The 25,126-nt window shown below is 34.4% G+C and overlaps 1 protein-coding gene across 1 annotated transcript; it reads left to right on the top strand.

Moving 5' to 3' along the window:
- The first annotated feature begins 331 nt into the window (after window positions 1-331).
- Window positions 332-20,994, top strand: LOC149188344 (putative LRR receptor-like serine/threonine-protein kinase At1g67720). Its single transcript, XM_089409929.1, has 10 exons — window positions 332-717; window positions 18,302-18,373; window positions 18,464-18,535; window positions 18,671-18,879; window positions 18,985-19,190; window positions 19,353-19,479; window positions 19,593-19,661; window positions 19,775-19,964; window positions 20,058-20,190; window positions 20,308-20,994. The coding sequence occupies exons 1-10, from the start codon at window positions 332-334 to the stop codon at window positions 20,635-20,637; spliced, it is 1,794 nt and encodes a 597-aa protein (XP_089266055.1). The 3' UTR covers window positions 20,638-20,994.
- The last annotated feature ends 4,132 nt before the right edge of the window (window positions 20,995-25,126 follow it).

Consider the following 25,126-nt stretch of genomic DNA (forward strand, 5'->3'; position numbering starts at 1 on the left):
ATCATTGTTGAATTAATAGAGATTCCAATCCCTTGCCCCGTGGATGTCTCCTTGACACCCTATCGAGGTTTTACCACGTAAATCTTGTGTGTTTATGCATGCGTTTGGTTTCAGTTTTCTAGTTAGTTAAATAAATCTTCCTTGGTCAATGTATAACTGAATGTTTATTATCTTTCTTCATTTCCCCTATTCGAACAACAATTGGTATTAGAGGCAGGTTGGAGGCGAATGTTTGTGAAAAAAAGGGGCTGCATAAAACCGTCGAGGAAGGAAGCCAGAGCTGGCAACATCTGTCGAGAAAGAAGCATAGCTTGCCCCTATCTAGAGTCCCATGGAGCTGTTGTTGTTGGTGGCTTGCAAACCGTTGACGCCCTATCCAGAGTCCCGTGGAGTTGTTGTTGTTGGTGGCTTGCAAACCGTCAAGGGCTGCGTGCTGGCCGGTGGAGTTGAAACCGAGGACTGCGTGCTGGCCGGTGGAGTTGTTGCTAGCTTGGAAGGTTGCATGCTAGTCGAGGAAGCCAGAGCCCGAGGAGCGTGTAACCAACGTCCTGCGTGTTTTTCTCCAGAAGAGCTACGTGTTATCCAGCCTTGCACGCAGTGTAAAACCCTACATGTTTTGCTCCTGCCGCCAGAGCTTGAAGGTTGCCACCCTCTGCGTGTGAAGACTAGAGCCATCAACTCTCTGCGTGGACCAGAGCACTTTGTGTTGGACCAGAGGTGAAGACCAGAGCCATCTGCGTGAAGTTTGCAAGGAGCGGAAAGGAAGAGCCTGCCCGGTGCGTGCTGGAGCAGAGAGGGAGCTATTGAGACCTCTGCGTGCTGGAGCAGAGAGGAAGAGCCTCGTAGAGTACTAAAGCCGTGCTGGAGGGCATAGCCTACTGCTGTCTTTGAATATTGTTGCTAGAACAGAGCCTACGTGCGGCCAGAGGCCTGGCTTATGGATCCGGGTATTTTTTAAAAGAATTTTTTTTTGTCTTAGATTTTTTTTTTCTCCGAAAGTTGTGAAAATAAAAGGGTGGATGTGAGTAAATTAAAGGAAAAAAGGACAGTTTTTTTTTTTTTTTTTTTTTTTTTTTAAATTGAAAGAAAGAAAGAAAAGTTCTTGTTCAAAGGGTTTTTTCTAGTTAAATTGAAAAAAAAAATTCTTGGAGAAATAAGGAAATATAAACCCTAGTTGAAGAAAAAAACTTTCTTGGAAAAATAAGGAAATATAAACCTTAGCTGAAAAGACTGAAACCCTAGGAGAAGAACAAAATGGCCAAGATGTCGAATGCGAAATTCAAGGTGGAGAAATTCACCAGAAAGAGCAATTTTGCTCATTGGAAACTGAAGGTTGGGGATCTGCTTGTGCAACAAGGGTTGCACAAGGCATTGGATGGGGCAACTAAGAAACTTGCAATCATGAATACTTCAGACTGGGAGGAATTGGATGCCTGAGCTCTCAGTACCATCCGGTTATGCCTGGCGGATGAAGTTCTCTTCAATATTGTTGAAGAGACTACAGCTTCAGGATTGTGGGAAAAGCTAGAAAAACTCTATATGACAAAGTCATTAACCAACAGAATTTATCTGAAAAGACAGTTGTATAGTCTTCGAATGAAAGAAGGTTCAAAAGTTGCAGAACATTTGAATGTTTTTAATACACTTATATGTCAATTAATAGATATGGAAGTTAAAATTCAAGAAGAAGATAAAGCCATAACCTTGCTGTGTTCTCTGCCCGAATCATGGGATCACTTCGTAACTTCAATCAGCTTGAGCACTGTTGATTCTTTGAAGTTTGAATCAGTTGTGGGAGCTCTCTTGTCTGAAGAAGTACGAAGGAAATCCAGTACTGAAATAGCTGCATCAAAAGCCATGGTAGCTAGAGGACGCTCAAAGGAAAGAGTAGAAAAACCAAGGGGGTCTTACAGATCTAAATCAAAGGGAAAGAAGTGTAAGGCAAAATGTTGGCACTGCAATAAAATTGGACACTTGAAGAAACACTGTTGGAAACGACAAGAATCCGATAACCCGAAGAAGGAAGCGAATCAGGTCGATTCAGGTATGATAGACGAAGTTTTATCTGCTGAAGAATTATGTATGATAGGTGAAACTTCACCTGAATGTAATGTCTCTCAGGGTTTAGATAGTTGGTTGTTAGACTCTGGTGCTTCTCATCACATGTGCCCACATAGAAATTGGTTTACTTCATATGAAAATGTAAATGGTAGTTCTGTGTTTATGGGTAATAATGTGTCATGTTAGACTGTTGGGATGTGAAAGATCAGGATTAAGATGTATGATAACATAGTTAGAACATTAACTAGTGTTAGACATGTACCTGATTTGAAGAAAAATTTGATTTCTTTGGGAGTGTTGGATTTAGATGGTTATAAGTTTATAGGTCAGGATAGTGTCTTGAAAGTATCTAAAGGAGCCCTAGTGGTTATGAAAGCAGAAAAGGTCGGAAATCTTTACAGGTTAAAAGGAAGTACTCAGGTCAGTGAAGCAGTGGTTGCGTCAGAAAAGGAAGAAGCAGGTACTCGTCTATGGCATCAACGATTAGGTCATATGAGCGAGAAAGGTCTTCAGATACTGATGAAACGTAAATCTCTTCCTGATCTGAAATCCTTGAAGTTAGATTTCTGTAAACATTGTGTGTATGGAAAACAGTGTAAACAGAGATTTAAAGTTGGAAATCATAATAGTAAAGATATTTTAGACTATATTCATTCTGATCTGTGGGGACCATCCCCTGTTGTGTCATATGGAGGTGCTCTATATTTTTTAACGTTTATTGATGATTTCTCCTGTAAAGTTTGGGTCTTTATGCTAAAAAAGAAAGCTGATGTATTCAATGTCTTTAAACAATTTAAAGCAATGGTAGAGAAAAGAATAGGCAAATCTATTAAATGTTTAAGAATTGACAATGGTGGTGAGTTCACTTCAATTGAATTTGAACAATACTGTAAGGATGAGGGAATTATTAGACACAAAACTGTTGTTTATACTCCTCAGCAAAATGGTGTTGCTGAGCGTATGAATCAGACTCTTATGGAAAGAGCCAGAAGCATGATCAACAATGCTAACTTGCAAAAGGAGTTGTGGGCAGAAGCAGTATCTACTGCTTGTTATTTTGTTAATAGATAACCTTTAGTAGCAATTAATTGTAAAATTCCTGAAGAAGTTTGGACAGGCCAGTCTTGTGATTATTCACATTTGAGGATATTTGGCTGTGATGCTTATTCTCTTATTCCTAAAAATCAGCGTTCAAAATTAGATCCAAAATCGAAGTGTTATGTCTTTGTTGGGTATGACTATGCAGTGAAAGGATACACGTTGTGGGATCCTACATTGCGGAAGATAGTCATTAGTCAGGATGTAACATTTGATGAATCTTCTTTTTTAAATCAAATGTTGAAAGAATTGAATAGGAACAGGTATCGCCAAATCAACGAGTTCAGTTGGAGGCTATACCTTTTGGTGACAATCAAAAGGAAGGAGAGACTTCTGGAGAAAAAGGTGTTGAAGACAAAAAGGAAGCCGTTGAAGCTTCTGAACCAGTTCAAGTTTTTGAACCAGTTCAGCAACCAGTCGCTCTAAGAAGGTCTACAAGGGAAAGGAAAACTCCCAAAAGGTATGAAGATTCTGCTTCATCTTTTGCTTTGATTACTGAAGATGGGGAACCTTCTTGTTATCAGGAAGCAATAGATGATACAGATAGCGAAAAATGGAAAACAGCTATGGAAGAAGAAATGGATTCCTTAGCCAAGAACAATACCTGGGATCTTCTAGAGCTTCCTGAAGGGAGAAGTGTTGTTGGATGCAAGTGGGTCTTCAAATTGAAACGGAAAGTTGATGGAAGTATCAAAAGGTATAAGGCGAGACTGGTAGAAAAAGGGTATTCTCAGATTGAAGGTATAGACTTTCATGAGATTTTTTCTCCAGTTGTAAAACTTGTTTCTATTCGTATTGTGTTGGCACTAACTACGTTACTTAATCTTGAGTTAGAACAGTTAGATGTTAAAACAACATTTCTACATGGTGATTTGAATGAAGAGATATATATGGAACAGCCAGAAGGTTTTGTACAAGGTCGTAGCAGAAGATTAGTTTGCAAGCTTAGGAAATCATTGTATGGTCTGAGGCAGTCTGCTAGACAATGGTACAAGAAGTTTGATTCCTTCATGGTGAGCCAGAATTTTATAAGAAGTGAATATGATCATTGTGTATACTTCAAAATTTTCAATGGCATATTCATTATCTTAGCTTTGTATGTTGATGATATGCTTATTGCATGCAAAAGAATGGAAGAGATCAACGGGTTAAAGGCTCAGCTCTCTAGGACGTTTGATATGAAGGATCTTGGAGCAACAAAACATATATTGGGCATGGAGATACATAGAGACAGGAAAAATGGCAAGCTTTGGTTATCACAACAGAAGTATGTGGAGAAAGTACTTGAAAAGTTCTTTATGAACAATGTGAAACTTGTTAATGTTCCACTAGCTTCCCATTTTAAGCTTTCCTCGGTTTTGAATCCTAGAGGTGATGAAGAAAAGCAGTATATGTCTCATGTACCATATGAAAATGCTGTAGGCAACTTAATGTTTGCGATGGTATCTACAAGACCTGACATTTCACATGCAGTTGGAGTTGTCAGCAGGTTCATGACAAATCCAGGTAAAGAACATTGGCAAGCAGTGAAATGGGTGCTTCGATATCTAAGAGGCACAAGTGACCATTGCATCGTCTTTAATGGTAGTGAAGGATCAGTCTGCGGATATGTAGATGCTGACTATGCAGGTGATTTGGACAAAAGAAGATCTACTACAGGTTATGTATTTACTCTTGCAGGTGGAGCAATTAGTTGGATGTCAAAGCTTCAAGAAACAGTTGCATTGTCCACTACCGAAGCAGAATATATAGCTGCTTCAGATGCCAGTAAAGAAGCAATCTAGTTAAAGGGTTTACTTGATGAGATTGGAAGGACACAGGAGAAAGTGAATGTACTTTGTGACAGTCAAAGTGCTATTCATTTGGCTACAAATCCTGCTTATCACAGCAGAACCAAGCACATTGATGTAAGGTATCATTTTCTGAGACATGTGATCGATGGCGGAAAAGTAGCTCTTCAAAAGGTCCATACACGAGAGAATTGTGCAGACATATTCACAAAGCCAGTTACAGTAGAGAAGCTGCGATGGTGTTTAGCTTCTCTTGGCTTGCAGAAAAGATGATGAATGGGCATGGGCAAGGGATTAGGAAAATTGTTGTCAAGGTGGAGTTTGTTGAAAGTTTGACAACGAATTATGTAAATGTGGGTAAAAATGTAACTAGTTAGTTTTATACCGAAATAGCAGTTATGTAACAGAGGAGGCTTGTATAAAACTAGTGAATGTCCGAGAAATGTAATCGTGGAGAATAATTGTTGAATTAATAGATATTCCAATCCCTTGCCCCATGGACGTTTCCTTGACACCCTATTGAGGTTTTACCATGTAAATCCTGTTTGTTTATGCATGTGTTTGGTTTTAGTTTTCCAGTTAGTTATAAATCTTTCTTGGTCAATGTATAACTGAATGTTTATTATCTTTATTCATTTCCCCTATTCGAACAACAATTTTGTATAAAAATAGTCACAGTGAATTGCAATGCAATCAAATGGTCTATCTTTCAATCGTCTATGTTCTCTTTTTTAATAACATTGGTGCTCAATTTGTGCTGGTCTATCTTTCAATGGTTTATGTCCTCTGTTTAATAGCATTGGTCTTTGATTTGTGTCACATAATTATGATGGAAAACATTAATGCAAATGTAAACATAAAACATAATCCATAATCTTGAGTTGGTGACAGTTTCTCTTATACCTTTCCGTATTTGCATCGAGCTGGTGACAGTTTCGCTTATACCTTTCCGTATTTGCATTGCCTGCACAGTCAATGACTTTTATGCATTGTATCTGACGTAGTAGCGTGTGCACAGAATAGTTCATTTTGTTAGTATATTTATTTAAAATATTTACTCTTTACAAACAACTATGGACTGGTCAAATATGTGAGATAAGTTTAGTTTATTCAAACAAAATAAGCTCTTACCGCTCCCTGCTTTCTCACTCGAGAGCAATCCAAATGGACCCCATGGTTTTGACGAAAGCAAAGAGGGCACAAAAAGAGAAAAAAATATTGGAGGTGAAATGGACTATTGCACTGATGGAATCCAGTGCATGAAATATATTTAGTTAAATCATGCAACTTGTTTCAAGTTCAGATAGGTCTACGATTACAATAGGACATCCTCTGATTCTCAAAAATATGAATTATGTATTAACTAAACATATGTTGCTTGTAATACTCTCTTTCTACAAACTTAAATCTCTGTCCATAATGAATCAACCAGAGCTACAAATTATAGAATTGAAACTGCATTCTTAATCATTACAGTAGATAGGCCAACTTCTATTGGATCAATGACAAATTAGATGGGAAAAAAATTATACAATCTAATAAGACATTAATGTCATAGTTGTTTGAGATGGAAAACTGAGAGTATTAAAATTTCTGGTTGGAAAACATCGAGTAAGACCTAAAAAAATAGTGACACTTCAACTTCTCAAGCCAATATTACACAAAATATTAACAGCAGAAGACAAAATAATGCTCCAATCCACATGAATGCATTTTATAATTAGTAATAGGGCAACACTCTATCTTATCAAGGAGGAACTCGTTGGCTTGATGAGAAGTCTAAATTACATTACAACTACAAAAAATGAGATAACGCCCAAGTCTAGATGATTTATTTTAGATTTGGTTAAGTTCAGGACTCAAATGTAAATCCATGTTTATTAGGCACCCATGACATCCCAGTGGCTTGGGTGGTCTGCAAGATGCATGCATTCTACAAGGATCTCACAATCAGACAAAAGAGTCAAGCCCCTTTTCTACTTTTGTTTTTAAACAGCTTATTATGCCAAACATTGGTCTGCATTAAATCTTCTGTCCTCCACCTAAAAATATACCAGAAAACAGAAAATAACAATCGCTCTCTCCACAAGTGCAGCTTATATTTAATCAATCAAAATAAGCTTGTATTCTTTTATTTGTCGTGGATGCTCTCCCATGGTTTGAATGAATAATTTGCTAGCCCATTTTATTTTAGTTTATTGAATTTAACTAGTAACTAAGTAACCACTCCCTCTTGACTATTTTAGCTTGGTTGTACTTTTACAATACCACTAACATATTTTGGTCCGTCCATCTTGAATATTAATTTAATTTATCTCTTTCTTTCTCTCAAACTTTCCTCCAACAAACCTCCCACGAATCTTTTTGCGTCAAAGAGTATACGAAATTTTAGTTTGTAGCATACAATATTTGGAACATTTCCCATAGGGCATCAAACATCAATCTCTATATGTTTGGAAAAAATTTAGAATTACCACTAAGCTGTTAAGTCTAGTAGTAGGTCAACGCCTCGCTGATGTGATGCACTGTGATTGATTTATCTTAATATACCAAATTGGGAAAGATGATTAGCTTTAAATATGGTCCCACTATCAAGGCTTGGCAAAGGAATCATGCTATTGGTGGGAAAGCATACCACATAACAAACTAGTAGATGTGCATAAGCTCACAAGGAAGCTAACCACAAAGACAAACAAATCCACTTAATTTTGGCCATGGAAATGATGGGTTTGAACCTATTAGATGGGGTAGTAAAAATTCCAGACATGTTAAAGCATCTTTAGGTGTTGGTATAATTTATTTGAAGTTCATTTGAATGGTGGTTGAGATTCTGAAGCTTTTAAAAAAATTAGGAGAAGTTTAGTGCATATTTTTTACATTTGTAATGAAAAATACATCATAATTTTTTTTCATAAATTAGATTTTAGAAAAAATAATCTAATTTATATAATTTGTTAAAAAAGTTATAAATTTTTAGTTATTTATATTTTAATATAAGAGTATAACTATTAGTTAAATTATAAAAGGTTTTTTTCACTGTTTATATATATAATTTCTCGTGTTTATGTTTTTCCTTCCCGCAAGCCCTAGTTCCTGGCACTCTAATATCTTATGATCTTCATTCTACTGTGAATTTTGACAATTTATTTCTTTACTTTTTGAGAGTGTTTTTGTTGGATTTAGCCTTACAATCTATAATCAAAATATTAATGCCTCTTTGCAAGGATAATCGTTATGCTATTTCATAGAGATGATGAATCTGCTGTGAGAATTATACTACAATTTATTGCTATCTTATCTTCACTTAGTTATTCAACTCGCATACCATTCCACCAATCAATCATTACCTTGGAGCTGTTTTCTAAGCAAAGATATTCAATCTCATTAGTTGAGCTTGAATGGCACTATGCTATTAAATGACAATTAAAATAGAGAATCTTGGCTTCGTGGCATATGAGGTCGTTCTACATTCTGGCTTACATCCATTATAATATGAAAAGCAGCACATTTCTGATAGCCAATGTTCTGCTGAACAGTCTCCTTTAATTTACTTATCTTTAAACTTAGGGGCAGGGGCAGGGGCAGGGACTACTATATGGCCCTCGTTAAAAACATAATTCTTTTCCAAAAGACCATTAAATGTATGAGACTTTGTACAAAATTGGGAAATAACAAAATGATCGACTTCCTCCAAATTTAGTCCGTCCTATAATCGGGCGGACTTCCGTGTTGTGAATAAGGTGTCTGTTGGGAATTTCTGATAATTCCAAACAAAAATCAACAGAGAATAATGCTCTGTTTTTAACACAGGAAACAGAGTTTTTCACACACCAAAAAAAAAAACTTTGCATTCATTAACAAGACTGCTGTTACAAAATTCTTCCTCTCCCAGAGGGATTCTTCTAAAAAAAACTGAAAACCTTCGACCAACAAAATGCTCAGACCATAAAAAAAATGCTACGTTGTTGTCTCTGCACTGCTGTGCATTACAAAAAAAACTCTGTCTCTACCGTATAAGTTTACACTGCTGTGTAAGAAAAATTTCTTCTTACTCTCGCGCTGCTGCGTCTCCCCTATTACATTGCATATTCAACAACTTAAAAAAAATGACAATACGTTTTTTTTACTTGTGCCATACTCCCGTGAATTAAAAAAATAATAAAATTAAAATTCTTCACCTACATTCTACGACCGTAGTAAATTTAATTAATTATTTCACTGATAAACTATGGCTGTCAATGAAAAAATCAATTCACGTGAAATCCATGGTGCAGGCCTGTACATCGAACCTTGATGTCAATCGGACGATTATTGCAATTACCCGGAGGTCCCTTTTTACCGAGCTTTACGCGCCGGGGAAGTTGTATTAACAAAACTAGTCCGGGCACGTGTCAGCAAGTAAGTGTGATCGATGCCTCCCAAGAATTACCACTATTTCGTGAAAGGCGGTGCGGGGGAACGTTGGTGGTTTTGGCGCTGCATGACAGTTGAAAGTAATACTTCAACACTCCCCTTTAATTTCAACTGCTGGGTTATCAGTCATACCCAGACATTTCCTCAAAAACTCAAAACTTTTCTTCCCCAATGGTTTGGTCAGAATATCTGCAACCTGCTCCTGAGTTCTGTAGTGTTCTAAAACAATTTCTCCATTGTTTACCAATTCCCTGATGTAATGAAACTTTGTGTCAATGTGTTTCGTTCTCTTATGAAATACAGAATTCTTGGATAATGCAATAGCTAAGCTATTGTCACAAAAAATTGCAGTTCCTTTTGCTTGCTCTTGGCATAAACTCCTTAACATCCTTCTCATCCAAATTGCTTGACACGCTGCTACTGTAGCTGCCACATATTCTGCCTCTGCTGTAGACAATGCTACAATAGGCTATTTTTTAGAAGCCCATGAAATGGCTCCTAAACCCATGTGAAAAACATAACCGGATGTGCTTTTCCGATCATCTACACTTCCAGCCCAATCACTATCAGTGTATCCAATTAAATCTGAACATTCTAAAGCAGTATATAAAATGCCAAACCTTTTAGTACCTTTAACATACCTCAGAATCCTTTTTGCTGCCTGCCAATGTGCTTCTTTTGGCCTCTCCATGAATCTAGAAATTAAACTAACAGCATGCATTATATCCGGCCTAGTTGCAGTCAAATACATGAGGCTGCCAACTATGTTTTTGTACAAACTAGGATCAAAATCCTTGTTGTTGTCCTCTTTGCTGAGTTTTAATCCCATCACTGTAGAAGTGATTGCTGCTTTGCTCTTCTGCATATTAAATCTTTCCAACACTTCATTAACATATTTTTCTTGTGAAATAAAAATTCCATTTCCATTTTGTTCTACTTCTATTCCTAAGAAGTATCTCAGCAAACCCATGTCAGTCATTTCAAATTCTTCTTTCATGACTGTTTTGAAATTTTCAATAAGGTAATCATCATTACCTGTGAAAATAACATCATCAACATATAACACAACAATTAGTATTTTACTGGCCCTTTTCTTTGATGTAGAGAGTGGGTTCTCCCTCACACTTTTCAAATCCATTTTCCAGTAGATAGGGATCTATCCTACTGTACCACGCTCTTGGTGCTTGCTTCAGCGCATAAAGAGCTTTCTTCAATCTGCACACTTTGTGCTCTTGGCCTTTCTTTTCATAGCCTAGAGGTTGTTCAATGTAAACCTCTTCCATTAACACTCCATTTAGGAATGTTGACTTCACGTCCATTTGGTAAACTTTCCACTTGTTCTGTGCTGCTATGGACAACACTGCTCTCACGGTTTCCATTCTAGCAACCGGTGCAAAAGTTTCCTCATAGTTTCTCCCATGTTGCTGCTTATATCCTTTGACAACAAGTCTTGCCTTGTGTCTTTCTATTTTGCCTTCAGCATTACTCTTGGTCTTGTAGACCCATTTAACTCCAATGACTTCTTTTCCTTTTGGTAGTTTAACTAAATCCCATGTCTTGTTTCTTTCTATGGCATTGATCCCCTCATCCATAGCTTCTATCCATTTCCTATCCTTAATTGCTTCTTCGAAATGAACATGGTCATCAACATGACAATATAAAGCAAACAAAGAGTTCATACCTTCATTTGTTGCCTCTTGTTCATAAATGTCACTTAAATTTCTGAACTTCTTACCTCTTTCATTTGGTGTACAAGTGCTTGAAGAAACACTTGAATTTCCTCCTTGTGGTGTGCTTGGAGAAGCACTTTCAATTCTCCTCAAGGGTGTCTCTTGCTGCCCTTGTGTTGGTGCTGCTGTTTAGGGATGTATTTCGGCCATCTCCTCATCATCTTCATCATGAGACAAAGAATTTTTAACATTCACAGTTTTCTCTATGCTTTCATCCCAAGCTTCCTCCTCAATGAACTGAACATCTCTACTCACAATAAGCTTCTTGATGGATGGGTTATACAACCTATAAGCTTTGGATTCCTCACTGTATCCAATGAAAATACATTTCTCCCATTTGCTGTCCAACTTCTTCCTTAGTTGATTGGAAATGTGTGCATAAGCTACACATCCAAAAACTTTCATGTGGGTGACTCCTTGCTTTGTTCCACTCCATGCTTCTTCCGGTTCTCTGTTCATGACTGCTTTTGTAGGGCATCTATTCAAAATGTACGCTACACAGTGTACAGCTTCAACCCAATAATCATTTGGCAAATGCTTTGCCTTTAACATACTCCTCGCCATATCCATGATTGTCCTATTCTTCCTTTCGGCAACTCCATTTTGCTGCGGAGTGTACCTAGTGGTAAACTGTTTATGAATTCCATTTTCTCTACAAAAACGTAGAAATTCTTTGGAGATATACTCACCTCCTCTATCAGTTCTTAGAACTTTGATATGTAGCCCACTTTGGTTTTCTACAAGTTCCTTGAAATTGCAAAATATTTCAAACAATTCACTTTTGTTCTTCAGGAAATAAACCCAAGTTTTTCTAGTAAAATCATCAATAAATGTTAGTATATAGTGGTTGCTTGCAAGTGATGGAGTTTGCATCAGTCCACATAAATCTGAGTGGACAATCTCTAAGGGTGCTTTTGCCCTTATGCTTTTCCCAGATGGGAAACTTTATCTGTGTTGTTTCCCCAAGATACAACCTTCACAAAGGCTATCTGGTTTCTCTATCAATGGTAATCCTCTTACCATTCATTTTCTATTCAACAAGTTAAGGCCTCCAAAGTTGAGATGTCCAAATCTCAAGTGCCACAACCAATTTTCATCTTTTGGTTCGCTTTGGAAAGCCTCTTGTGTCACTGACGCTATTTCTTCTCCATCTTTTAAATCTGCTTTCATTCTGAGAGGGAACATCCTATTCATTGTCATCTTCACTTCAACAATACATTTTTTGCTGGGTGTTTTATCCATGATGGTGCACACATCATCCACAAAGAAAACATTGTACCCCTTTTGAATAAGCTGTCTAATACTTAAGAGGTTGCATTTCATTCCAGGAACATAATAAACATCTGCTATGGTTTTCTTTTCACCTTTCTTTGTTAAGACATTTACTTCTCCTTTTCCCATAACAAAAACTTTACTATCAGTCCCTAGTGTGACTTGTGACTTCACACTCTGATCTAACTTAGAAAATAGGGCTATGTTTCCTGTCATATGGTTACTGCAACCAGAGTCTAGAAAGCATATATCTTCACTCTTTGCTTTAGTCATATTATAGGCTAAAAACAAATTATCTTGGCTGATATTTTCTCTAGTGAGATTTGCACTAGTTCTATTACTCATATCATGCTGCTTCTTCCTACATTCATTTGCATAATGCCCATATTTTTTACAATAGTGACATTGGACATTGGAATTATCATACCTTTGTCCTTGAGCATGATGTTGTCCACTTTGTTGGCTGCTGCCTTGGCCTTGGCTCTGATTTGGATTGCTGTCTCTTCCTTGAGCATTTGCTGGACTGTTCCTTCCACCTCTGTTCTGGCTTCTGCCTCTTTCTCTCTTGTTTCCTCTGCCTTGACCTCTTCCTCTTCTAAAGAACATCTGGGTCTTGGAGGCATGTTCTAGAGATGAGTTTTCATTTCTACGCAATCTCTGCTCATGTGTTATCAATGATGCATGTAGTTCATCAACTGAGAAGTTTGTCAGATCCTTTGTCTTTTCTATAGTGGAGACAATCACATCGAACCTTGAGGGTAGGATCCTCAATAGTTTCTCCACAATCCTCCTTTCTTCAAGAATCTCTCCATGAGACCTTATCTGTGTGACAAGACCAATCACTTGTGTGAAGAATGAGTCAATATTATCTGACTCCTTTATGCAGAGAGTCTCAAAATCTCTCCTGAGGAACTGTAGTTTCGCTGTCTTCACTTTCTCCATGTCTTGATAGGCTATCTTGAGAGTTTGCCATGTTTTTTTGCATCTCTTAGCCGCTGCTATCCTTGGAAACACACTCTCACGCATTGCTTGATACAAAAGGTAGAGGGCTTTATAATCCTTCTTTTTATTACTCTTCAATAGATTTTTCTCTGCCTGAGTTAAATTATTAAACTCATTTTCATTTGTTGGTTCTTCAAAACCATCCTCAACAAATTCCCATAAGTCTTGAGAAGCAAGCAAAGCTCTCATAGTTATTGCCCAATAGTCATAGTTTTTCCCATTAAATTGTAGGAGCTGAGTATTACAGATACCTATGCTAGCGCTGGCTCCAGCCATTCTTGCACTCTTGACTATGCTTCAAAATACTTGACTGTGTATTTAAAATCACTGACTGTCCTCAACAGTGACACGAAAACTAACTTGAGAAATACCTTGGATTCTTTCTTGACTAGTCTTCACTCTGCTGGAGAAGCTACTGCAGTAAGAAATCCTTCCTTCAGCTTCTTTGACACCTTCAAAGAGCCTGGACAAGCTCCGATACCATGTTGGGGATTTCTGATAATTCCAAACAAAAATGAACAGAGAATAATGCTCTGTTTTTAATACAGGAAACAAATTTTTTTACACAAAAAAAAAACTTTGCATTCATTAACAAGATGCTGTTACAAAATTTTTCCTCTGCCAGAGGGATTCTTTTCTAGAGGGATTCTTTTAAAATAAAATTGAAAACCTTCGACCAACAAATTTCTTAGACCATAAAAATAATGCTACGCTGTTGTCTTTGCACTGCTGTAAATTTCTTCTTACTCTCGCGCTGCTACGTCTCCCCTATTACATTGCATATTCAACAACTAAAAAAAACCATACTCCCGTGAATTAAAAAAAATAAAATTAAAAGCCTTCACCTACAACCATAGTAAATTTCATTAATTATTTCACTGATAAACGATGGGTGTCAATGAAAAAATCAATTCACGTCAAATCCATGGGGCAGGCTTGTACATCGAACCTTGATGTCAATCACAGGGATATCGCAATTACGTGGAGGTCTCTTTTTACCGAGCTTTACGCGCGGGGGAAGTTGTATTAACAAAACCACTCCGGGCAGGTGTCAGCAAGTAAGTGTGATCGCTGCCTCCCAAGAATTACCACTATTTAGTGAAAGGCGGTGCGGGGGAACGTTGGCGGTTTTGGCGCTGCACGGCAGTTGAAAGTAATACTTCAACAGTGTCAACTTACAAAACCAATAGCAGATTTTCCATGTCCCTGGCCCTGACTTTTCACACGCTTCCAACGCGCTTAGCCCTAGCCGCTATACGTTCTAATCATGAATTGACCATTACACAGCAGACCATAACCGATACCAGTGCGATCAGCGTTCACTTTGTTATACGTCCACGGTCCGACCATATCTGGAGCTTCAAATTTCATTGAGCGATCAAGTAAAAATTTAACGACGGGTACTTGTTTTTTATATATATCATTTTACGGTTTATATGCGTGTAAAATTACGTGGGATTTTTGTCAAAAAGGTTATTGGTTGCGTATAGCACACCCAAATAAAAACTTTCCCAGCGGTCGGAGTTGACTAAAACTATGATGAATGCTTCTCTCTTATTTCATTCAGAGTTCAAGTTAGAAGATGGATTATCGCTCCAACTTGAATGAATGAATGCTTCTTCTGATTTGATAGTGAGTTCAAGTAAGTATCGTTCCAGATTGAACACGTTCTAAAATTTTTAACCAGTTCTAAATTTTTCACTGTTACTTTTTAGTTTTTTTTAATAGTTATATAAAATGTATATTAACATTATTATTTTGTTTTATTTAAAATTACATAAATTAAAAACAAAAGAAAAAAAGTAGTGAAAAGCAAATTTAACAATTAAATAAATGTACATCCCAAAAAAATATTCATCACAGAAATATAATAACAACAAAAGGAAAAAAAATAGTGAAAAGCACTTGCAGGATTGATTTTTTTTTAAAGGTTTAACGATAAAATAAATCTATATAGCAAAAAAATATTTATCATAAGAATAAAATTTAAAAACAATTATGTAACAAAATGAAATGCATATACTCACTGGTTCTTTTGATGTTACCCTGTTTGAAATACTAAATTTTCAACATATCTCATCATTAAATAACTTAAATCATAATGAAATATCTTCATAGGTATATATTAAGATTCATATGTGTAATAATTTGTAAATCATAACAATTAATTATACTCTTTTAAAGCAACCAATATCTTAATATAATTTATAGACTTATATTCTCTAAATAATCAAGGTTTTAAAGAAAATCAATATATTTATTTGTTATCAAATGGCTTAAAGGAAAAGACCATGGTAGAGAGAAAATTTAATTTAGAGAAATAAGAAAGTAAAATAGACCTAAAGGATGGCTTTTATTCGAAATGTAAGCTTTAAATTTAATGTGAAATATAATGGAACTTACCTCTAGCCATGGTGATTAGATTTGATGTAGGAAATCTTTTCATAAATCCAATAAATAAATAAATAGATATCCTCATCTACTCAAGACTTAATGTGCCAAAGGATGGAATCACATGCAATTTCTTTCTTGATAAAATTAGGAATCCTTGTAATCCACTCGTGTTTAGAATGATATTTCCATCAAATATGATTAATTAACTTGGAATTAATGGAGTGGTTACTTCTAGCCATAACCAACACTTAATGAGAAGTTACATGACCACATATATGGGTTTGTGGTAGTTTGGGCAAAAAACAAACAAACAAACATCTCTAATGCTTGATATTTGGTCTGGTTTCCAAAGTAACACGCTAGAAACAAAAAATTTGCTAAATAATTCTTTATCCTTTATATTTGTTTGAAGTTTGTATTCTTTTATTTTTCTAACTCATACAAATGTTTTCTTATGACGAAAAAAAATAAGATTATTTATTAAAGATATTTTAATACTATAAAATTTTTGTATTATTTTCTCATAAATAATAGTTTTTTTTGCATCTATTATATAATATAGTATGGAAAAATTATTGTAAAAATATTTATGTGAAAATTATTGTAATTTAATTATAATATTAGAGACTCTTTTTACTCATTATTGAATTGAAATATAACTCAATTTAATTTAAATTGAAGTTGATATAGCTATAAAGTAGTACAACTCTATAAATTAAATAGTTAGTTAAAGTGGGTAGATTAGATATTCAATTATAATAGATATCAAAACATTTATTCTTTTATTGAGTTCACATGGCCAAAATTTTAAAAATCATAAAAAAATAACTAAATTATTGTTTTGCTTTAAATAAATTTTTTATTATCATTATTAATTATAAAATGAATTAATATATAAGCAATAAAAATTTATTGCCATAAATAAAAATCTAGTATGACACTTGTAACTATGGTTTTTTTAATTAAATTGAAAATTAAAAAGGGTATAATTACTTTTGAGATAAATATCAACTCTTTATCTTGATTATTACCAAGAATATTTTAAAATATTACGTGGAGGTTAAATCTCTATAACCCACTTAATAATTATTGATAAGTAAATTAAAATTATGGAACCCTAGTTCAAAATAGATATGCCACATGAATATTCTATGGATCTCCACCATCCACCTACTAATTATTAATAATTACATTAAATTTCTGAAAGCAATAGAGGTTAAATAGGCACTATCCACCTAATAATTGTTATTAAGTAAATTAAAATCTGAAAGCAATAATTATGTCTATTGACATAATAATATTGCTTGAAAAAATTTATACACTAAAGTATAAATTAAAAATAATATTGTGATTAAAATGAAAATTATATATATATATTAATATATTACTTTAAATTTACATATATATTTGTAATTTTATAATAATAATAAATTTTGTTTATAAAGTTTTTTTTGCTAATAAATTAACTAGAGCAACCAAATGAATTAAATGGTTGGTAAATGTGGATAGTCATCAAGCCATGATACATCTCACATTACCAAGATTAAAAAGACATAAAAAATAACTAAATTATAACCCTTTTTTAAAAATTAATACATAAATTACATTTACAAAAACACAAAACTTTAATTATGGAGATTTACCCTATTTAACCACGAAGATCCTTGACTTTGTTAGAATACCTACTCCAATACCATAACTTACTAACACTACATCCCTAAAAAACCCTAACTTATGTTCATATAATACATGTTCACATGACATTTTTTTTAACTAATCATTTTAATTATAGGGGGAAAAGGATATAATTACTCTTGAGATAAATCTCACTTTTGATATGTGATTATTAGTAAGAATAGTAAGAATACTATGTGAAGGTTCAATCCATACCATCCCCTTAATAATTATTGATAATTAAATAATAAAAAAATAGAACCTCTCATAAAATAAATAAAAAGATGCTTAGTATAAGCTATTTTCTATTGGGCTTGGAGTTTGTCCTAAAAATTAAAACCTAGAGGCATGTGGTGAATGCCCCTTGATAATTTCAAATATGATGGTTTTTCTTTCAACAATTATAATGAATTAAACTTTTTCTTAATTTATCGACTATCTAATCCATCTCATAATCAAATAGACTTTCGTATCAATAATAATTGTCCCACTACTAATTTGACAATTCAATTATAATATATTTTCCCACTTGGAAAAATCATTAGTAAAAATCTTTCTAAAAAGATGGGCAACTTCCTCCTAATTTATCGTCCCTTTGTCCAAGGCTAACTAGTCCGTTCCATAATCAGATGGATTTCCGTGTCTTGAACAAGGGGGGTGATGTTTCAAACCAACAGCAGATTTTCCATGTAGCTGGTACGGACTTTTCGCAAGCTTCCAACTCGCTTCCCTTTAGTTGTTAGAGAGATTGTAAGTCCTTTCTTACAAACATAAACGCTCACGTTGTCGTCTATTATTTATTTTAGAGACAGATTGATCGTCGTTTTACAAATATAAGTGCAACCATTTCGTTCTCTTGTTGTGCAGACATCTACAAAACAACCACTTGAATGGCAATCTTCCTGATTGGCTATCTAAACTGAAAAACCTTAAAGAGTTGTATGTCAGCCTACCCTGGTTAATATAATTTTATGGCATTAGAAGCATTTATGACTAATATAATATAACAGTCATTTTTCCCACTGACAGGTTTATAGAGAACAATAATTTCAGAGGTGTCATTCCTGCAGAACTTCTTTACAAGCCTTCACTGAAATTCAGGTAATTTAATATCTTATTCTTATTTTTCGTATTGCCCAGGAATTGCATTCTAATATATTCAAGGTCTAGATTTTTCATTGCAATGTTTATACTTAAACGGCTGAAAGTTTAATCTCTTTACTTGGTGTGTTGCAGATACTCTGGCAACAACGACCTTTGTGTAGGTATAGATAAGGGAAAATGTATCAAAGAAATTCAAGAAAGCGGAAATATTTCAAGAAAGGGCAGAGTGAATGTTATCCTTGCAGTAACGATCAGCGCAGGTTTAATCGTCGCTTTGGGGTTGGTCGTCGGTATTGCTGTATATCGGAAGAAATTAAGAGCAAAACAACGTCCAAGTGAAGGTTACCAAATAACTTGAATTTTAAGTATGATATTTTAATACAGAAAATCGCGGCTGTCTTCCTAGGAAATTAAGAATTGTTTAATAATACCTAGTAAATTTGCAGTCAACCCAATTATGATGCCGAATCGAACAATATCCCTTGCCTTTACTCTAGAAGAGATGATTGCAGCCACGGAAAATTTTAGCAGAAAGATTGGGGAAGGTGGCTTTGGATCTGTGTTCTTGGGTAAATTGCCAAATGGAAAAGAGATAGCCGTAAAGGTTCTCTCATTCTTCTCCAGACAAGGTGTTCAACAATTTCAGAATGAGGTAATTCTGAGATTCATAAGCCATGTAGGATTCAAATTAACCATATATTTTTAATGGCACCGACATCGACGGTGATGTGTGGCAGCACTCATAAATATGTGCTTCACTTGATTGATATATTGGTATTTTTACTATGCTACTGTAATGAATGTTGATTAACAGGTTGATCTTCTTTCTAAAGTGCATCACAAGAAGTTGGTAGCTTTACTCGGATACTGCAGTGAATCTCGAGACCTGATGCTTATCTACGAGTACATGGCTGGAGCATCATTAAAAGACCGTCTTTATGGTAAATATTTTGCTGATCAATATTGTTCGAATGATTTGCTGCATGTTAACAGGAATTACTGCGAATCTGCGATGACCATAAACTTTTATTTGATTCTAAATGTCCTTTTCCAGGTACAAGCCCAGAAATTTCCGAACTGAGTTGGAAAGCACGGCTTAATATAGCATTAGATGCCGCCCAGGGTATCTCTTTAAAGGGCCCATTTTATTAATTTGATTACATCTGAATTATTCAATTTATACAATCCACCGTAATAATGTTTCTCATTTAATGTGGCTGTGACTTTTATTTGAAGGACTGGAATACTTGCATGTGGGTTGCACGCCAAAGATAATTCACAGGGATGTCAAGACCGCTAACATTCTTCTGGACAGCAGTTTGAATGGCAAGCTTGCCGATTTTGGTCTCTCAAAGATGACCAGTGAAGGGGAGGTTACTCATGTTACCACTACGGTGAAAGGAACTCCAGGATATCTCGATCCAGAGTAAACCATAGATATAACATTCACTCTCTTTGCAATGTTGTTGAAGCTGAACGAATTCAATTAATTACTGACGCCTCTGGATTTGTTTGGCAGGTATTTTCGCACTCACCAGTTGACGGAAAAGAGTGATGTATATAGTTTTGGAGTTGTTCTTCTGGAGATCGTATGTGGGAGATCACCCATAAATGCACATTTAACAGACGACGAGCTGAACCTCATTCAATGGGTAAGAAATGAATAGAATGGAAAATCGTTACCTTGAAAGATTAACAGTATAATATGTTTTTTAAGTGAATTACTGTGCTACGGACTAACGATATCTACATGTGGGTGTATTGGAAAGGTGAGGTCTTATGTGGAGAGGAGTGAAAATCCTGGGGAAATAGAAGAGATCGCAGATAAAAGGTTGAGTGGAAACTACTGCATGGAATCTATTACCAGTATTGTGAAAGTAGCGCTTACATGTGTGGAACCAAAACCATCGTTGAGGCCGACGATGGGTGAAATAGTAGGAAAGATAAAAGAAGCCATCTTTCTTGAAAATGGAAATAATTCTCCTCTTCCAGAGCCGGAGCGGACTCGAACGGAGTTTGGAGATATCCGTGTGCGAGGGGACACAAGTCGACCCGAAATATGGAATGGGGTGATAATAGCACCAACATCCCCCATGTAGGAAGATGAGTTCATTTTTTCATAATAATGCTTCACCGTAATATCTAGTCACATTTCTTCCTTAATCATTAAGCTAAGTAAGGATGTGTATTGTGTATTGTGATTATGCCATAATAATATATTAACCATAAACATAAACCTCGTTGTTTCAAGCTGATTCCCATTGGTGTGAATAAGGCACTGATTACAGTTGATGGAGCTTTCATATCTTGGCATCCTGTCTTTTAAGGATCTTTTTAGTAAGAGATACTGCCTTTCTTTGAGAGAACCTTGTCAACTCAAACTCTCTTGCTGTTGGTCATAAATCGTATTGCGTATATTGTAATTATGGGGGTAAAGCAAGTGAATTCTTGGCCACTGAGCCTGAAAAAAATTTCGTCCAGTTATTCAAAAATCATATGGCCTATATTGTAATCATTGGGTAAAGCAACTAAATTCTTTAGCATTCATGGATCACATTTATTTAGTTGTTTTTCATATATATTAGTTTAGTTTTAGTTATTTTCATATAATATTTTTTATTAATGTGTATATTATTGGAATTATTTTTAAATCATTTATTATTATTATAATAAATCATATTATATTAAACTTTTTCATAATAAAAACAAATTACTCTTTTATATATATATATATATATATATATATATATATAAAGCAATAAATTACATGTAGATCTGTAAACCAAATCGACCGATTATATATATATATATATATAGCAATAAATTACATGTAGATCTGGTTCGAGACAATGTCATGAAGTTATCAATTTATTGGGTGGCTTTAATCTGACACCCAATATATAGTATCAGAGAGATCACATTAATTTATTATGTTACATTGGGTGATACCACTTGAACCGAAATGCACGACGACAATAGCTAGGAGCAATCTAACTCTTACATATTTTTGTCATTGTGTGGTAATTTTGCAATGCAATCTTAATTATTTAAAATATATAAATATATTTAATGATTTTTAAAAATAATAAATATTTAAAATTTATAAATTATATTATTGAAATTTATTATATTAAAAAGTAATAAATTTAGTCAATATCATTTATGAAACGTAATGAATTACTCTATTTTTTTTTAAATAAAAATTAATTTCATTTTCATTAATATATATTCCTCAAAATACGTAATGAAACAATGTAAAAATTTCTTAAAAATAATTTCATTTTTATTAATATATATTCATCCCAATTTATAAAATTTAAAAAAATAACTTTTTAACACTAATATATTAATATACTATACTATTCTATAGTAGACCTTTTCATAAATACATACACCTTTATGCAACATACTTTACAATATTATATTAATGCACCATAGGCAATGTTTATTCGTTATTGTTTGCTCCTATGCATGAAACGCTTTGTTGATTTCTATTAACATCATTGATATTCAAAAAGTTTTCACTCTCCCCACAATAACAATGTTTATAGTTTTCACTATTTCCTTGGGAGAACAATGTTTATTAATATAGATATGGTTTTATTATTAGTCTTTGTTTTATCGGTGTTTATAATATTTGTTTGGTGGTCAAAGTGTATTTCTCATATTTCTGATGGGACATAATTTTTTTTATAGATAACATTTAATTTTTGGTATTTGTCAATGTCTAACAATTCATTAAAAAAAATTAGTTTTCTGAGTGATCATTCTATGAGTGAGTGTTTTGACACTCACTAACATTGACACTGAACCTTTTATGGTACTCTTCCCAATGATGGAAAAACTTCCCAATGATGCTAAAACTGACGAAGTTGTAGCCTCTTTATGTAAGCGAGAGAGGGGAAGGGCTACACAAATCTCCAATTAATATTTCCTTGTGGAAGCGCTGCACAAATCTCCAATTAATATTTCCTTGTGTGTAGATGACTATTACTTGTATAAATTTCCACATCGTATATTGTACTAGTAATGACATTGTTGAAACGATAATTTTAATGTCTTATTAAATTCATGAAATTAACCATATTTTTACCATTTAAACTAGAAAAAAACAATAATCCAAAAACCTTGTCGTTTCTTTGGTTATTTGTTCACCAGATTTAATTATATTCCAATATATTAAATTATTAATTGAAAGTGGACATTCAAAATCATGACATCACTACTATAAAATTTTAGAAATTAGAAGGTTGAGTATAACAGAGCTTTGCATGTAAAGCAGTGTGCACAACTTTGCTTGTGCAAAGTTTTCCACATAGTGAAAGCTCCAAAGATCAAAGCTTTGCAAAAGTCTAGTAAATTTTTTTAAGGTTTGTTTATTAGCATGGGATGGGGAGTTAAGTAAGAGATCGGTATTACTTTTACAAATTTCCACACTACTAATGACATTATTGAAACTATAGCTTCAAAATTTTATTAAATTTATGAAATTAATCATATTTTTATGAGTTAAACTTGTTTCTATTTTGAGTGTTATGAATTCACATGGTAATACAATGTAAAAAGATTCAAACCAAAACATTTAATGACTCCAATAATTAAAAAACAAATATTCCAAAAACCTCTCATTTCTCTCATTATTTCTTCAATTCTCTCTTCAGCATATGATAAATCAAGTCAATTTCAATATATTAAACTATTAACTGAAAGTAGACTTCAAAATCATGACATCACTTGCTATAAAATTTTTAGAAATTAAAAGGTTGAGTATAACAATAAAATCTTAAAAATGGAAAGGTGGTTGACCGTAATGATGACAAAATATTTTTTTATTAGTAAATTAAGGTGGTCAGAGCTTTGCAAGTGAAGAAATGTGTAGAGTTTTTCTTGTGCCGCTGGCGAGTTTTAGGCACAGTGAAAGCTAAGCTCTGCACTAGCAGCAATGCTTGACACAAGCAAAGCTCCACACAAGTCTAGTAAATCTTTTAAGGTTTATTTTTTAGGGTGGGTTGGGGAGCTAAGTAAGAGACTATTATTTTTACAAATTTCAATACTCGTAAGGACATTATTGAAATCATAGCTTTAAAGTTTAATTAAATTTATGAATTTAAACATATTTTTAACAGTTAATCATTAATGTGAAAGCATGTAAAATTAAGCATTTAAGAACACATCGCGTTGACTTTTTTCTCTTTTTTGAAATGAAGACATGTAAACTTAAACATTGGTTAACACCTGGTGTTTAAAGATTTTAAACAATGTGCGGAGCTTTGCATGCAAAACAATACACATAGTTTTTTCTTGAGCGAAGATTTCCGCAAAGTAAAACCTCTGCACAAGCAAAGCTCCAGACATGTCTAGCAAATGTTTTTAAGGTTTATTTATTAGCATGGGATAAGTAGCTAAGTATGAGATAACTATTACTTTTACAAATTTCCTCATTTGTAATGACACTATTGAAATTATAACTTTTACATTTTATTAAATTCATGAAATTTAATGATATTTTTACCAATTAATCATTTATTTCAAAGCATGTAAAATTAGGAATTTAAGAATATGTGGCATTATTTATTTTTGAAAGGAAGGAACGTAAAATTAAACACAGGTGTTTAAATTTTTAAACGAGTGTGTAATTTTAAATTAAAATTCACATTACATAAGTATTATTACATATGACATTATTTAAAAGCATTAAAATATCAAATTTAAAAGTATGATTTTCAAAGTAATAAAATATTAATATTAACATATATTTTCAAAATTAACACAAATGAATATGTGCGGGATTACGAAGGGAGTCCATTGTGTGGAGGAAACTTTTAATTTTTCATTGTGCAAACCTTCACACTCTTCAAAATCTATTAATAATAAAATAACCACTGGCCATGTGTGTGACTGTATAGAAAGATTTCAAGCACAAAGGCGAGCACCCTAGGTGCACTTGCAAGAAGTTGTGGAACCCATATGCCTATAGGAGGGGTTCATGCATGAGTCGACAACATGTGGTTGAGTTGGGGCACCACGTGATACAATCAAAAGATGGATGCCAAGGGCGAGTCAGGCAGAGGGCATCGACGATACACACACAATAGGTGTGGGTCGTGTTGCACCTGTTTCCCGTAAGCAGTCCTTGGCTGCAAATCCTATGCGAGGAAACCAACTCAACTAGCCTTTAGGTTCAAGCTGGCCCTTGCACCAGAGGGGGATCCCTCAGTGGTTATGAGGCTTTGTTTAATGTTGTTCACTTGTCACTGAATGACAACCTTTGAAGCACAATGGCCAGATTTGTGGTTTTAATTGGGGGTGGTTGGCGATCAATGACAATCCCTAGTCATGATTAAAGGCTTCTCTCACAGGGTTCCTTCTGAAAGTGTCAACTTCCAGGCTAGTGACAGAATGAATTAGTTTTTTCAAGGATTATGGCAGAAGAATGTAAGGGGATTCTTAATAATTGAGCAGTTAGACTGACTACTTAACAACTAAGGAAATTTAGATGCGTGTATAAGATTTCTACAGCCCAAAAAAAACATATCCAAAGGTAACAAAGGGACAAAGTGAAACTGATTCCAAGAGGAGCAATTTTAG

This window comes from Pinus tabuliformis, chromosome 3_1, assembly GCF_031772625.1.
Source record: "Pinus tabuliformis cultivar Carrire ecotype Pingquan chromosome 3_1, CPIR1, whole genome shotgun sequence".
Classification (NCBI taxonomy): domain Eukaryota; kingdom Viridiplantae; phylum Streptophyta; class Pinopsida; order Pinales; family Pinaceae; genus Pinus; species Pinus tabuliformis.

Excerpts from the sequence above, each read along its gene's own strand:
- LOC149188344 (XM_089409929.1), top strand. The coding sequence starts at position 332 with ATGGAGCTGTTGTTGTTGGTGGCTTGCAAACCGTTGACGCCCTATCCA. Across the intron at positions 18,880-18,984 it reads AAAACAACGTCCAAGTGAAG|TCAACCCAATTATGATGCCG; the intron begins GTTACCAAATAA and ends GTAAATTTGCAG. Across the intron at positions 19,480-19,592 it reads ATTAAAAGACCGTCTTTATG|GTACAAGCCCAGAAATTTCC; the intron begins GTAAATATTTTG and ends GTCCTTTTCCAG.